This window comes from Adiantum capillus-veneris, chromosome 2, assembly GCF_014529385.1.
Source record: "Adiantum capillus-veneris isolate H3 chromosome 2, ASM1452938v2, whole genome shotgun sequence".
Classification (NCBI taxonomy): domain Eukaryota; kingdom Viridiplantae; phylum Streptophyta; class Polypodiopsida; order Polypodiales; family Pteridaceae; genus Adiantum; species Adiantum capillus-veneris.
The window spans coordinates 143,554,784-143,566,851 of NC_140932.1; the positions used below are offsets into that span (position 1 = coordinate 143,554,784).

Genomic DNA, 12,068 nt, shown 5'->3' on the forward strand with positions numbered 1-12,068 from the left:
GAATTGATGAAGACCTAGAGAAGAAGCATCCACTAATCAATAAACCCAACATGAGATTCATCAAAACCAGCAAAGCCATGCAAGTTCTAATGGATTATGCTCATGAGGGCTTATATAGGTTCAGAAAGGGGGATCCACATACCTTCTACAAGTGTGTGGAACCCTATACTAGAGAGTTGATAGACCATAAGAACCTCTATGCATTCACGTATACAGATGCCCAAGGAGTGCTCATTTCGATCGGAGATAAGTATGGACAAGAGGACAAACTTGTTGATCTGATTGACCTAGAAAGATATACATACAAGGGTACTCCAATGTCTACGTACTTCCAGCCAAGCGTTGGACATAGATGTCCAAAAATGATGCCAAAGCATATCTTAGAGAGGATTCCATCGGGATTTTCTCCAAGACGAGAAGAGAGAGTGAGAGAGACGTCATTGTAAGAGACCTTGAATTGGTTATATTGGTGACTCAACCATGACAATTGAAACCATCTCAAGTGGCCAAATGTGTCAAGACAAAGTACAATGGATTAGGGGATCCATATGCTCATGTCTCACTCTTCAAACAAGTTTTGAGAGCTAAACATGTGGCGGATTTTTACACTCAATACGAAGGATTTGGGTTGACATTGGAGGTATGAGCTTGACGTGATTCCAACCATTGAATAAAGATGATTTTCCACATGTAGAACAACTCTTGTAAAAATTTGTATGGGAGTTCTCCAAAAGAGGGATCAAGCACAACACGGTGTCACTGATCTATGCTTTCAAGCAAAAAGAGAATGAGAGAGTGAAGGGAGCTTTGCTATGCTTCATACAATATCTTGAGAGATGTCTACACAAGAGTTGCCACAAGATGAGAGGCTTTGAGTTCTCTTTATAGAGGGCTTGAGGAATGAAACTCCCAAAAACGATTTACACCTAAAAGCATGCATGACCTTTGAGCAAGTCACTTGAGAAGGCCTCTATCTAGTTGATAATTGTAAGGTCTACAGAGAGGTGATGAATGATGGAGATAACGTGACTAGTAGTGCCTCTTCTATGACAAGTGAATCCACAACCAAGCGTGATGTCCAAACTCCTGCCATGCCGAGGTTGAAGAAGTGGTGAGAAGAATAAACCAAGGCTACAGACATAACTCGAATGTACGACCACCTCAACTGAGGAGACGCGAGACTTGCGGAGTGGACCATCGCACCCCATGGCGTAACACTCAACTGAGACCTCAATGTATGCTAGGGAAACAACCACCTCTTCTAAATGATAGTAGAGTGGTATCCAACTACACTCAACTAGCTGAGAATGTGCCACAACCCATGATAAATCATTATTCCGTGGATGCTAACACCTTAATGTTCATACCCAATCAAGGGTAGGGATTAGAGACCATTCTTACCAGGCAAGAAAAACCATCGATGGCACCACGAGCTACGCAACAAGTAGGACCATGCTACGAGTATGGAGGTGATCATTGGGTAACAAATTTTTCTTATCAGAAAAAGAACGTAAAGTTTGGATATTTTCTAGAATGTGCTCTTACACATCTCATTCCTAATTGTCCCAAAAATCCTTACAACAAGGGGGAAGCAACAATGAACAAGTGTTACCTTCTTTAAGAGGATATGAGGTAGAACCCACGGTTCCTATGAATGTGGTGATTCAAGCTCAAGTTCAAGAAGCGGACAAAGACAAACTTGTCGAGGAGGATCACAAACTAATTGTTTAAACAAAAATTGAAAACTTATCAGTGAGAACGCAAAGAAAATCTTGGAAGGCTAAACGAGACAAAATGAAAGCAAAAAGGCTTAAAGAGAAAACCACCCTAGAAATCGAGCTTCAACAAAACAAAGAGCAACTAAAACAAGTAACAAAAAACAAGAATCAAAAGGAAGGAGTGGTGTCATTAAGATATCATGAGGTGGTTCAATCTTAGTGGGCAAGGTGTTAGGACACTTACAGGCTCTATTACAGGTATACAAGGCCATACTAAAGACCAACCAAACTTTGGAGCAAAGATGGTCGACGTATCCGCATCCTGAATTTAAAAAGAGATTGGAAATCTGCAAACGACTCATAGAGATAGTTCAAGCTCTAATGGAGCCAGAGAAACAAAACATCCCTAAATACAAAGTTTTTAGGGATAGGAAAATTGAGCATAAAAAAGATGAAGCAAATGATCAAATGAAGCAAAAAACATACTCACCTTTGGATACAAGGGTAGTGGCTAATACCATGGATGGTTCCGAGTTACAAATGACAATGTCAGTTCAAGAAGTGGACAAGCCATGGCCACAAGCCTTATACAAAGTGATTAGGAGTGCAAAGGATGGTAGTGTGACTTTCAAGTCTTCAACTATCACTAAAATCAACATGGATCATGAGTTTTTACCCTAGAGATATACAATCTCTATACGGTGATGTAGGAACCGAAGTATCTAAACAGAGCAAACGACGCTCTCTCTACGGACTTTGCCATCTTTCAAAGGAGAACACGAAACAAAATTTGAGGTTAGAGTGGTACCATCTCTATGGAAAGCCACACCAAAATTAATGGACACTAAGAGCTTGCATGAATTAATGTATTCTCCTATGTAATACACGATTACTCTCTCAGAGTTGCAAAAAAACAGACCACATCTATGGGGAGAAGTGGGAAAAACTTCGAAGAAGATGGGATTGAAAATTTTTGTTCAAGATATTCCCTTAGATGATCAAATGGGTAAAATAACACATGATAATCCAAAGGCAAAACCAATATCTGTAAACAAGGTGGGAGATTATTGTGAAGGAGAAGAAGGAAACACTACCTTGCCATTGGAACACAAAGGGATTAAATTGATTGCTATACTTGATAGTGGGGCTAGGGTGGCCGTAACAACAAAAGAATATGGGAGAGACCAGCTCTCAAAAAAACACGAATGAAACTGCAATGTGCATATGGATTTGTAGAGAAACATGTGGGTATACTAGAACATATCATAGTATTCTCATGCACAATTGATTATGAGCATACCTTTTCCATAATGGATTTTGAAAAGAGCAACAACTTTGACATCCTTTTGGGGCGACCATTCATGTGTCAATGTAAGATGGTGTAGGATTGGGGCTATGACCACCTCTACTAGCGGCACAAGGATGTTACAACGAGGATCAACATAAAAGACCACATCTATAGGGATGCTTGTCAAACTCCTATAGAGGAATTTTACTCAACTACGGTCCATAAAAAGAAAATACATGCATGGTTGCAGAAAAAAAAACATCTTTGGATGTGTGGAGCGTCAGAAGGCAAGAACTTGATTATCCTAAAGAGATCAGTAGTGGAAAAAAACTAAGTTTGAGAGCCCTTCCCAGAAGATTTGGTTAAATCTTTGAGATGGGATTAGATGTTGGCTACTCTAGATGTGAGTGTAAATGAAGTAACACCTATGAAGTTTTGTGATGAGGATGGATATGACATAGCTCCCCATTTATGATAAAAATTGTAAGTATGAAAGCATAATAGGTGAGACAAACAATGTCATGAACCATGGTGCAAAAGTGCAAACGAAGGAAGAAAAGCAACCACGAGAATATGTCATCATTGACATACCTAAAGAATCGACAACATTTGTTTCAAAGAAGCCGACACTTATACAATTGAAAGAAAATGAAGAAGTAGTGTTTTCAAGTTCAACATCAGGTGTTCTCAAGATCAAGAGAAGAACAAGGATAAGACAGAAGATCGATTTTCTCCTGCAATGATCAAATTCAGCATATGTGGAGAAATACGACTCAAAAATACATGTTTAGCTGTGATTGATCCTTATGCTACAAAGAATCTAATGTCTTATGGCACTTGATATTGATGGAAAGCCGACAATCAGAGAGCTAGACAAAACAATGTACACAGCTTCAATTCCTAGTTTTGAAGTGGCAGAAGTCGTACTCAAGTTGAGTACTGTGGAGTTCAAGGACACCTACCATTTGGGCTCTAGACCCTCATTCGCTTGACAATCACACACACCAACCACAGATGCATAGTCTAGAGCGATGAGAAGAAGCTTCAAGTTGTAAACACACAATAATCTTTGTCTACCCAATTAGGAAGTTGGATTTTTCATGTTTTATTCTCTACCACGGTACACCAATACGTGATCATTGATGCACATGAGCAAGTTGATCTCTCTCTCTCTCTCTCTCTCTCTCTCTCTCTCTCTCTCTCTCTCTCTCTCTCTCTTCCAAGGATCGGCACCCCATTCTGTCTCTCTCACAAAGCCTATGGCTTCGGATGCTATCCTAAATATCCACACTGATTTCGATTGTTTTCCAAGTATCGAGCATTGCTATATGCATGACATTATAGGCTACTTGTGTCCCAATAATGTGTGTTATCTCTGGCACACATCTCCAGTGCTGCAACGTTTATTGTGGAAGGCTTGTACAGTGAGAATCATTGCATCCTATGTGTGTGTGTGTGTGTGTGTGTGTGTGTGTGTGTGTGTGTGTGTGTGTGTGTGAGAGAGAGAGAGAGAGAGAGAGAGAGAGAGAGAGAGAGAGAGAGAGAGAGAGAGAGAGAGAGAGAGAGAGAGAGAGAGAGAGAGAAGGATATGGTATTGCCCACTCTTGCATTGCAGTCTCAGCCATGGACAATTATGGTTGCTGACATATGTGGACATGTTGTCACTCCTGCCTTTGGTCATTGGCAGACTTCCCTTTGGGAGACTGTGTTTGGCAATATGGTCGGTAATATTCCTAGTTGCTTGATCACCTTTGGCTTGCTCTCCGCTTGGAAAGTTGTTACAGATCATCTCCCTTGGCATGGCAGGCAGTAAGCAGATGGGAATTCGTTGCGTTTGGAAAGAATTCATTGGAGCAGGGGGTTCTCTTTGACCCTGATTGAGCAGTTGTCTTGTCAAGCCTACTTCCTCTCTGGTGGTGGCATCTGCACGGTGGATGATGTGGTGGATTCATCTAGGAATTTGCTTACCTTTTCTCAAGCAGCACCACATTTTGGGTTGGGCGTACATCATCATCAGATTTGGAGCTTGCTTCAGCATATGCTGGATGTTTTTCTCCCTATTCTGCCGTTGGCCGGTGGATGCCGTATGCAGGATTGGAAATTATGGGACTCTTCTTTGGATGCGATTTCTGCTCGCCATAACTATGCTTCTCTCATGTAGGACTCTTGGCTGGTTGATCATTGTAATACGCTCTGGGATTGACACAAATCTAATCAATGGTGGAAGCGGGCTCAAACTGCAGTTTGGAAGTCTTGCTTGCCTCTTAAGGAGCGTTTGTTTCTTTGGCATTGTTTGATGGGTGTTCTTCCAGTTGGAACACTCCTTGTGGCGCGTCATATTAGCTCCTCTCATTGCGTCGGTTGCTCCGTTGCAGATGAGACTGTCCGACATTTGCTTTGGGAGTGTCATTGCACCAGGGCTTTCCTTCGCCGCATTTCTGCTTGTATGCACCTTCGATTTCCCTCAGGAGTCTTCCATAAACGATTTTGGCTTTTTGGCATTCTCTCAAATTCCCTCCAGCAATTTGCAATTTTCTTCACATGGGTCAGATTTTGGTCTCTATGGTCCTTGTGGCACCGCCGCAATCTCCGCATGTTCCACCGGCATGATGCAGATCCTTTTCCATCGTTCAAGTTTTCGCTAAGGCAATCGTTACATTTTGCCTTTGACATTGGGGACATATCCCTAGAAATCTTGGAGCTCTTCTACGTTTGCTTTTAGCGCTTCTGTATGGCAGAGCACTTCAGTGTTCTTCCCTTTGTATATGATCTTTTTGGTAGGTTTTCCTCGCCTTGAGGTTCCCCACAGGTAAATTAATCAAATCAGATTTATAAAATATAAAAATGTGTGTGTGTGTGTGTGTGTGTATGTGTGTATGAGAGAGAGAGAGAGAGAGAGAGAGAGAGGGGGGGGGGGGGGGCTATGAGTATGAGATAGCCAACCAGCTTGAACAAGTGCACAATGTGTCTGTGTGTGAGTGAGAAAGAGAGAGAGAGAGAGAGAGAGAGAGAGAGAGAGAGAGAGAGAGAGAGCTTGTTTTGACAGTGAAAGTAACGTCTTTAGAACTGGGAAACGCCATCATGATCATCACAACCTTCAAATTTTGAATGTCAAGGCTATATTGGCCGCAAACTCTCAGCAGTAAGTTGCCACATGAAAACGTCATGATCTCAAAGTAGGAAGCTCTCTCTCTCTCTCTCTCTCTCTCTCTCTCTCTCTCTCTCTCTCTCTCTCTCTCTCTCTCTCTCTCTCTCTCTCTCTCTCTCTCTGTGTGTGTGTGTGTGTGTGTGTGTGTGTGTGTGTGTGTGCGCACACACACACACACACACACACACACACACACAACAGACTCGACACGTGCACACTCATGCACAAGTACTGCAGAGGACAACGTGGCACAATAAACAATATATAACGTGCTTGTGAGTGAATGAGAGAGAGAGAGAGAGAGAGAGAGAGAGAGAGAGAGAGAGAGAAGCCCGAGAGTAGGTAAATTAATCTAAACCTGTGTGTATGAAAACAGTAGAACATTAGCTGTTTTAGTGAATGTGTTTGCTGAGTGCGTGCTTGTGCACGCTTAACTGTGTGTGTGTGTGTGTGCGCGCGCGCGCACGCGCACGCGCGCGTGTGTGTGTGTGTGTGTGTGTGTGTGTGTGTGTGTGTGTGTGTGTGTGAGAGAGAGAGAGAGAGAGAGAGAGAGAGAGAGAGAGAGAGAGAGAGAGGGAGGCAAGAGAGATGGACTTCTGTACTTATCTACAACGAGATCAGAGGCAGGGGGAGAGTGTGTGCATGGATGGTATAGGATAATGGTTGCATGCGGCTGGCTGTGAGCAATCCCCTCTTGCATGGTTGGACCATAGCTTTAACGAATTGACCTACAGAATATAATGAGTCACCCGTTGTAACATACATGATAAGGAAAAGTAACTTATTCGAAACCGAAGGCCAATTAAAAATTAAAACAAATAACTTCTTTCACTTATGCATGCTGGGTTTAGAGCATTGAACTCACCTCCACAAGGACAAAATACTCCAGTAGCTTCTCTACTTGTTGTTGCCGGTATCCGATGGTCGCACTGCTGCAGCTGCAGAAGAGCAAAAGGAGGGTGCTTTCACAATACTGCAGTCTCTTCTCAATAGTCCCGCTCCCGACTCCTAAGAGACTAGAGAGAAATTGCATCACTAATTTACTAAAAAATAAGCTCCATATTCTTTTTTATAAACTTAAGGGAAGCTATGCAATTCCAGCCCTCACTTTATCCCCACGTCTCCTAATTGGTTGGCCTTGTTGCAAGCACCCGCACTACAAATTTTGTAAACCACCCCTCTGTCTCGACAATGGCAGAACCCTCGTAGCAGAGGTCTCTAGCGCTCCCCCCCCCGACTTGCCTCCCCTTCCATGTGAAGTGAGGAGGGCCCTCACAAAAGAAGGGAACATGAGAAGCAACCAAGACGTCTTGATACCCCCTTCTGTAGGACTGCTCTTTCAAAAAAGACAGCGCGTTTATATACCATGAGAGGAAGCGTGTCAAAGTGGGCAACTACAGAGAACGCTCTCACTAGCATCGTGGCAAAGTTAATCGACGCAGTACTTCAGGGGTTGTGAAGAGCGTGCCCGCCTGGTTGATAGCCCTCGGCAGGTATACGTCTGTGTGTGTAGAGAGAGAATGGAAGGAGGTCGGTGGCTCAAGAGAGCGACGTAGGTGAGACTTGAGAGGTCGTAGAGAGACACTCTCTCATTAAAATTCTAGGGAGCTTATTGAAAAACCCATCATCACGCTTCCACTTCTAAACACAATGTTCATTTTATCATTTCCCTTCCATCAAACCAATCAAAAATTTGTGAATTTTAAAAGACAAATACTCTATTTTTCACTAACAAAAAGGGAACGCATCACTATGGCCTTAGCCCTTTGGGCAAGCCAAAAAAGGGTGCCACCAAAACCCCCAGGGTGTCAAACTCGCGACCCTCGGTTAGCAACCTAACCAGTTAACAAATGGGCCAAACCACAAAGTTATATTCAAACTAAGGCAGGAAAAAGTAAATTTGGTCAAAATAAGTAAACTCGGATGTACATTATGGTGCTGCTTCCTTTTGAATTTTAGCGCGAGTTTCATGACTTAGATCCCACCGCTTGGTCATTGGTAGCCTCATTCTTAGTAGTTTCTCTAATCAAACTATAAGTTACCAAAGAACCATGCATAGCACTAAATAAAGAGCCACGTAACACCTAGCATGTGGAAAGGATGCATTTCATTCAAGATCCCTCTGATTCCCGTGGCAGTTAGCATTGAGGGGAGGCATCATGTGGGGGACGCACATGCGCACTCAAAACGATTTGGATTTAAGATGTGTGAGAATAAATCTAAGATTACTATCCACTACCCCTATTTTTGACAACCTATCGGCGAGATGTAAATTTAAAAACATTAAAGCGAATATCCCTTCCCCCCCCCCCCCCCCCCCCCCCCCTTCCTTCTCTCTCTCTTTCGCCTCCATCTCTCTTGGACCTCCCTTCCAGCTACTCCCCTAGCACTCCCCTTCTACCCGTGCTCTTCTTCATGTGAATTCCCTCACATGAAGGGAGGTCCATCTCTCTTGGACCTCCCTTCCAGCTACTCCCCTAGCACTCCCCTTCTACCCGTGCTCTTCTTCATGTGAATTCCCTCACCCTTATGAACTAATTTTACCTTCTACAGGCATCTGCCCGTTGCCCCTGCTAATCACAGCGTGTTCCCAACATTATTGAGAGAGAGAGAGAGAGAGAGAAAGAAAGAAAAAAAAAGCTTGTTAACGTCTATGTGAGGCCGAAGTCGGCCTATGAGAGAGAGAGAGAGAGAGAGAGAGGCACATGTCGTCGCTAAGCACGACCCTCAAGGGCTTTCTCTCACCTTGTGTAAGGCTACAATAGGCCTTCGAGGTGAAAGGGCTCCCTTCCCATATGCTGAAAACAACACAAAGCATCTAGAGAAAGGGCCTTCCCTTCGCATATGATGTATTGTAAAATAGCATGTTGTAGTGGATTTTCACTGCTTATAACACACACACACACACACTATTCGACACGGGGTCTGAAATGCCTCGAGGCAATGGGATCGACGACGAAGGGTGAAGTGCACAAATCTTAAGGCAGGGAAAGGGTGCAAAAAAAGTCAACGTGTGGCAAGGGTCAAAGATTTGATTCTGGCACCTCGACGTTGGTAGCTTAATGAGCTAACCACAACGCATGTGGGTTGTCGAAGAACATGTTTATAAAGTTAGCTTTTGTTTACCCCCTCCCATGTCCTTGTTTATTTTTCGTGTCTTTGTTTACCTTTTCTGATCGGATGTCTTTGCACGCCTTTGTGACCCCACCGCCTGAGACGTACCTGTAGATGATTCCGCTAATCTTTAAAAAAAGTTACGATTGTGAACACGATCTAAGAAAAATTAAAATTAAACTTTATGGGTGATTTAAAAGAAAAATTAAAAAGAAACTTTATGGGTGATTTCTGGGAGAGAAGCAGAAAAGTGGGTGGGAGTCTGTTGTGCGGGGCGAATATGACGCCCTTCGTGATCGAGGCGGATGAGGTGCAGAGTATGCTGGGGTCGCGGTCCATGGAGGTTCTGCTAAGCGATCTGGTGGGTGCCGCTAAACGGCTGGCGCGCCCGGCCATCTCGCGCTTTTCTGTCGGCGCTGTGGGCCTAGGTATCAGCGGCCGCATCTTCCTCGGCGTGAATCTGGAATTCGCAGGCCTCCCCCTCAGTAACTCCGTTCACGCCGAGCAGTTCTTGGTCACCAATGCCGCCCAGCATAGGGAGCAGGCTTTGCAGATTATTGCTGTCTCCGCAGCCCCTTGCGGTCACTGTCGCCAGTTTCTACAAGAGCTGCGTGATGCTCCTGATCTACGGATTCTCATTGCTGATGCAGCTACCGAGACTCGCACCCTTGCTCACTTCCTCCCCCACCGATTTGGCCCCAATGACGTTCTTGCTGGTGATTTTCCCCTCCTCCTCGAGCACCATCAGAATGCATTATCCTTGAAGATTACTCATCCTGCGGCAATTTCTATGCCTGCCTCCCAGAGCCTGTCACATGATTCACATGTTCTTGATTCTTCAGCTCCTGATACCCCAATCCATGAGAGCAAGTCATCTATTAATTGCACCACAATCAAAGCCAAAGACAACGAGCTTGTATGTGATTATACAGCAAGGTTGGAAGCTGCTGCTTTTGAGGCAGCAAATAGGTCTCATGCACCCTACACTAATTCCCCATCTGGAGTCGCGCTTCTGACGAAAAATGGGCAGATTTTTAGTGGATCATATATGGAGTCTGTTGCACATAATCCCAGTCTTCCCCCTCTACAGGCGGCATTAGTGGCCTTTGTTGCCAGAGATGGGGGCAGCTATGAGGACATTGTGCAGGCAGTGCTTGTGGAAAGAGAAGGGGCACCAGTCCAGTTTGTGGAAAGTGCAAAGCTTCTTTTCCGGAAGATATCGCAGGATTGCAGATTCCATGCATACTATGCATCTTGAGACAGGGACATAAGGCCATTGGGACTTGTGTGTCGGTTTTACCTCCCTTGAAGCAAGGGGTCCACGATATGCAGCCTGGTTTTGTAAATACATGTTTACATTGGAAAAAGGACTCCTTTCCGGTGCATTCGGTAGCGGTGCCTCAGTGTGTTCTTGCTGTTCATCGTTTGTCCCTGTCAAATACATCATTAAAAAACCTTGGTCAACCTGTCATTTTTGTCAAGATCAATTGCCATTGTTGAAGAATAATCTGCCGATGTTTCCTGGAAAGATTATTTTCCTGATCTGAGGGTTTTGAGTATAACTTAACTTTTTCCTGAGCTTTGTTTTTCCATCATTAATATCCATTATGGGGTTTTGATTTCTTCTACATGACATTGAATATACATGTGTACTTACGGATAAGAAATCTCTTTAGATGTTACATCCACAGAAGCTATATATTATGCATACATCATACTTCTTGTCAACAAAGCCCATGCACATGGGACAAGCTGTCATAGGAAGTATATGGCAGGAGCATTTTGGCTAGATATCTGGCTAAAAAGAAGGCTACAGGCTTTATATCCAAATACAGAAAGGTTTTCATATATGGGATGTAAAGTTTTGTACCCTGAATAAATATTTAAAGTCTGGTGGTAAAGCTTGCACCTCATTAACTTTGTGGTTGTGGGTTGAGGGGCAATTCAGCAAGCCATTTGATTCGTGGGTTGTCTGAGAAAGACCATTACTTGAATCCTACATGTTAATCACAGCACACCATTATGAAGACACAGATGCCTTCATCCTGAGGAGCTTGCGTCAGCAAAGGGGAAGGGAAGGGATGGATACGATTGTTTGGGGCATGTCTGATATCAAAGGGCTAAAGTGTATGTCATACCCCTCCTTCGCCCATATGGTTGTATAGATATATGTATGCTCAAAGGTTTAAAACAACCACACTGACAAACCAAATGCTTGAGGATTATAAGGCCAAGGTGAATCAGAATCACATGGCAGTGGATATGGTGGAAGTCAAATTCAATGAGGAGCATTAAGCCACGCAAACAAAAAAGCTTAAGTTAAGCAGCTACAAAACGATGACAAATCATATCGTTTTGAAGGATGTTGAAACATAAAAAGCTTTAGGAGTTGTAGCTCCTTAAGATACACGAAAAGACAGCATTGCAACTTGCAACTTTAGGAGTTATGACCCTACTTGGGGGGTCCACTATATATTCATGTCAATGTAGCCACAAAACCTGTTAAAAAACAACAGATTAAGTATCATTAAAATAGACCTCTTTTGAAAAAGCAATCTTGATAACTAGAACACATCGGAAGTGGTTTCCAAGAAGGAACCTGTCCAAAAGCATTGACAAGAACACTACAAAGGGTAGTAAAAATACCTAATGGCATTTCCCAACATTGCCCAGGGTACAGCACATCACATTCGTGAATTTGTAGATTTTGTGTTGGATTGATCTAGAAATGAGCACCTATCTTACCCCTTAAACTCCCCTTCATCTTCATGTCTCATATACAGTATTGATTTGTGATCTT

The 12,068-nt window shown here is 43.4% G+C and overlaps 1 protein-coding gene across 1 annotated transcript; it reads left to right on the forward strand.

The window, feature by feature from the left end:
* Positions 1-9,507: 9,507 nt before the first annotated feature.
* Positions 9,508-10,653, forward strand: LOC147463782 (cytidine deaminase 1-like). Its single transcript, XM_086529503.1, has one exon. The coding sequence runs from the start codon at positions 9,549-9,551 to the stop codon at positions 10,524-10,526; it is 978 nt and encodes a 325-aa protein (XP_086385629.1). The 5' UTR covers positions 9,508-9,548; the 3' UTR covers positions 10,527-10,653.
* The last annotated feature ends 1,415 nt before the right edge of the window (positions 10,654-12,068 follow it).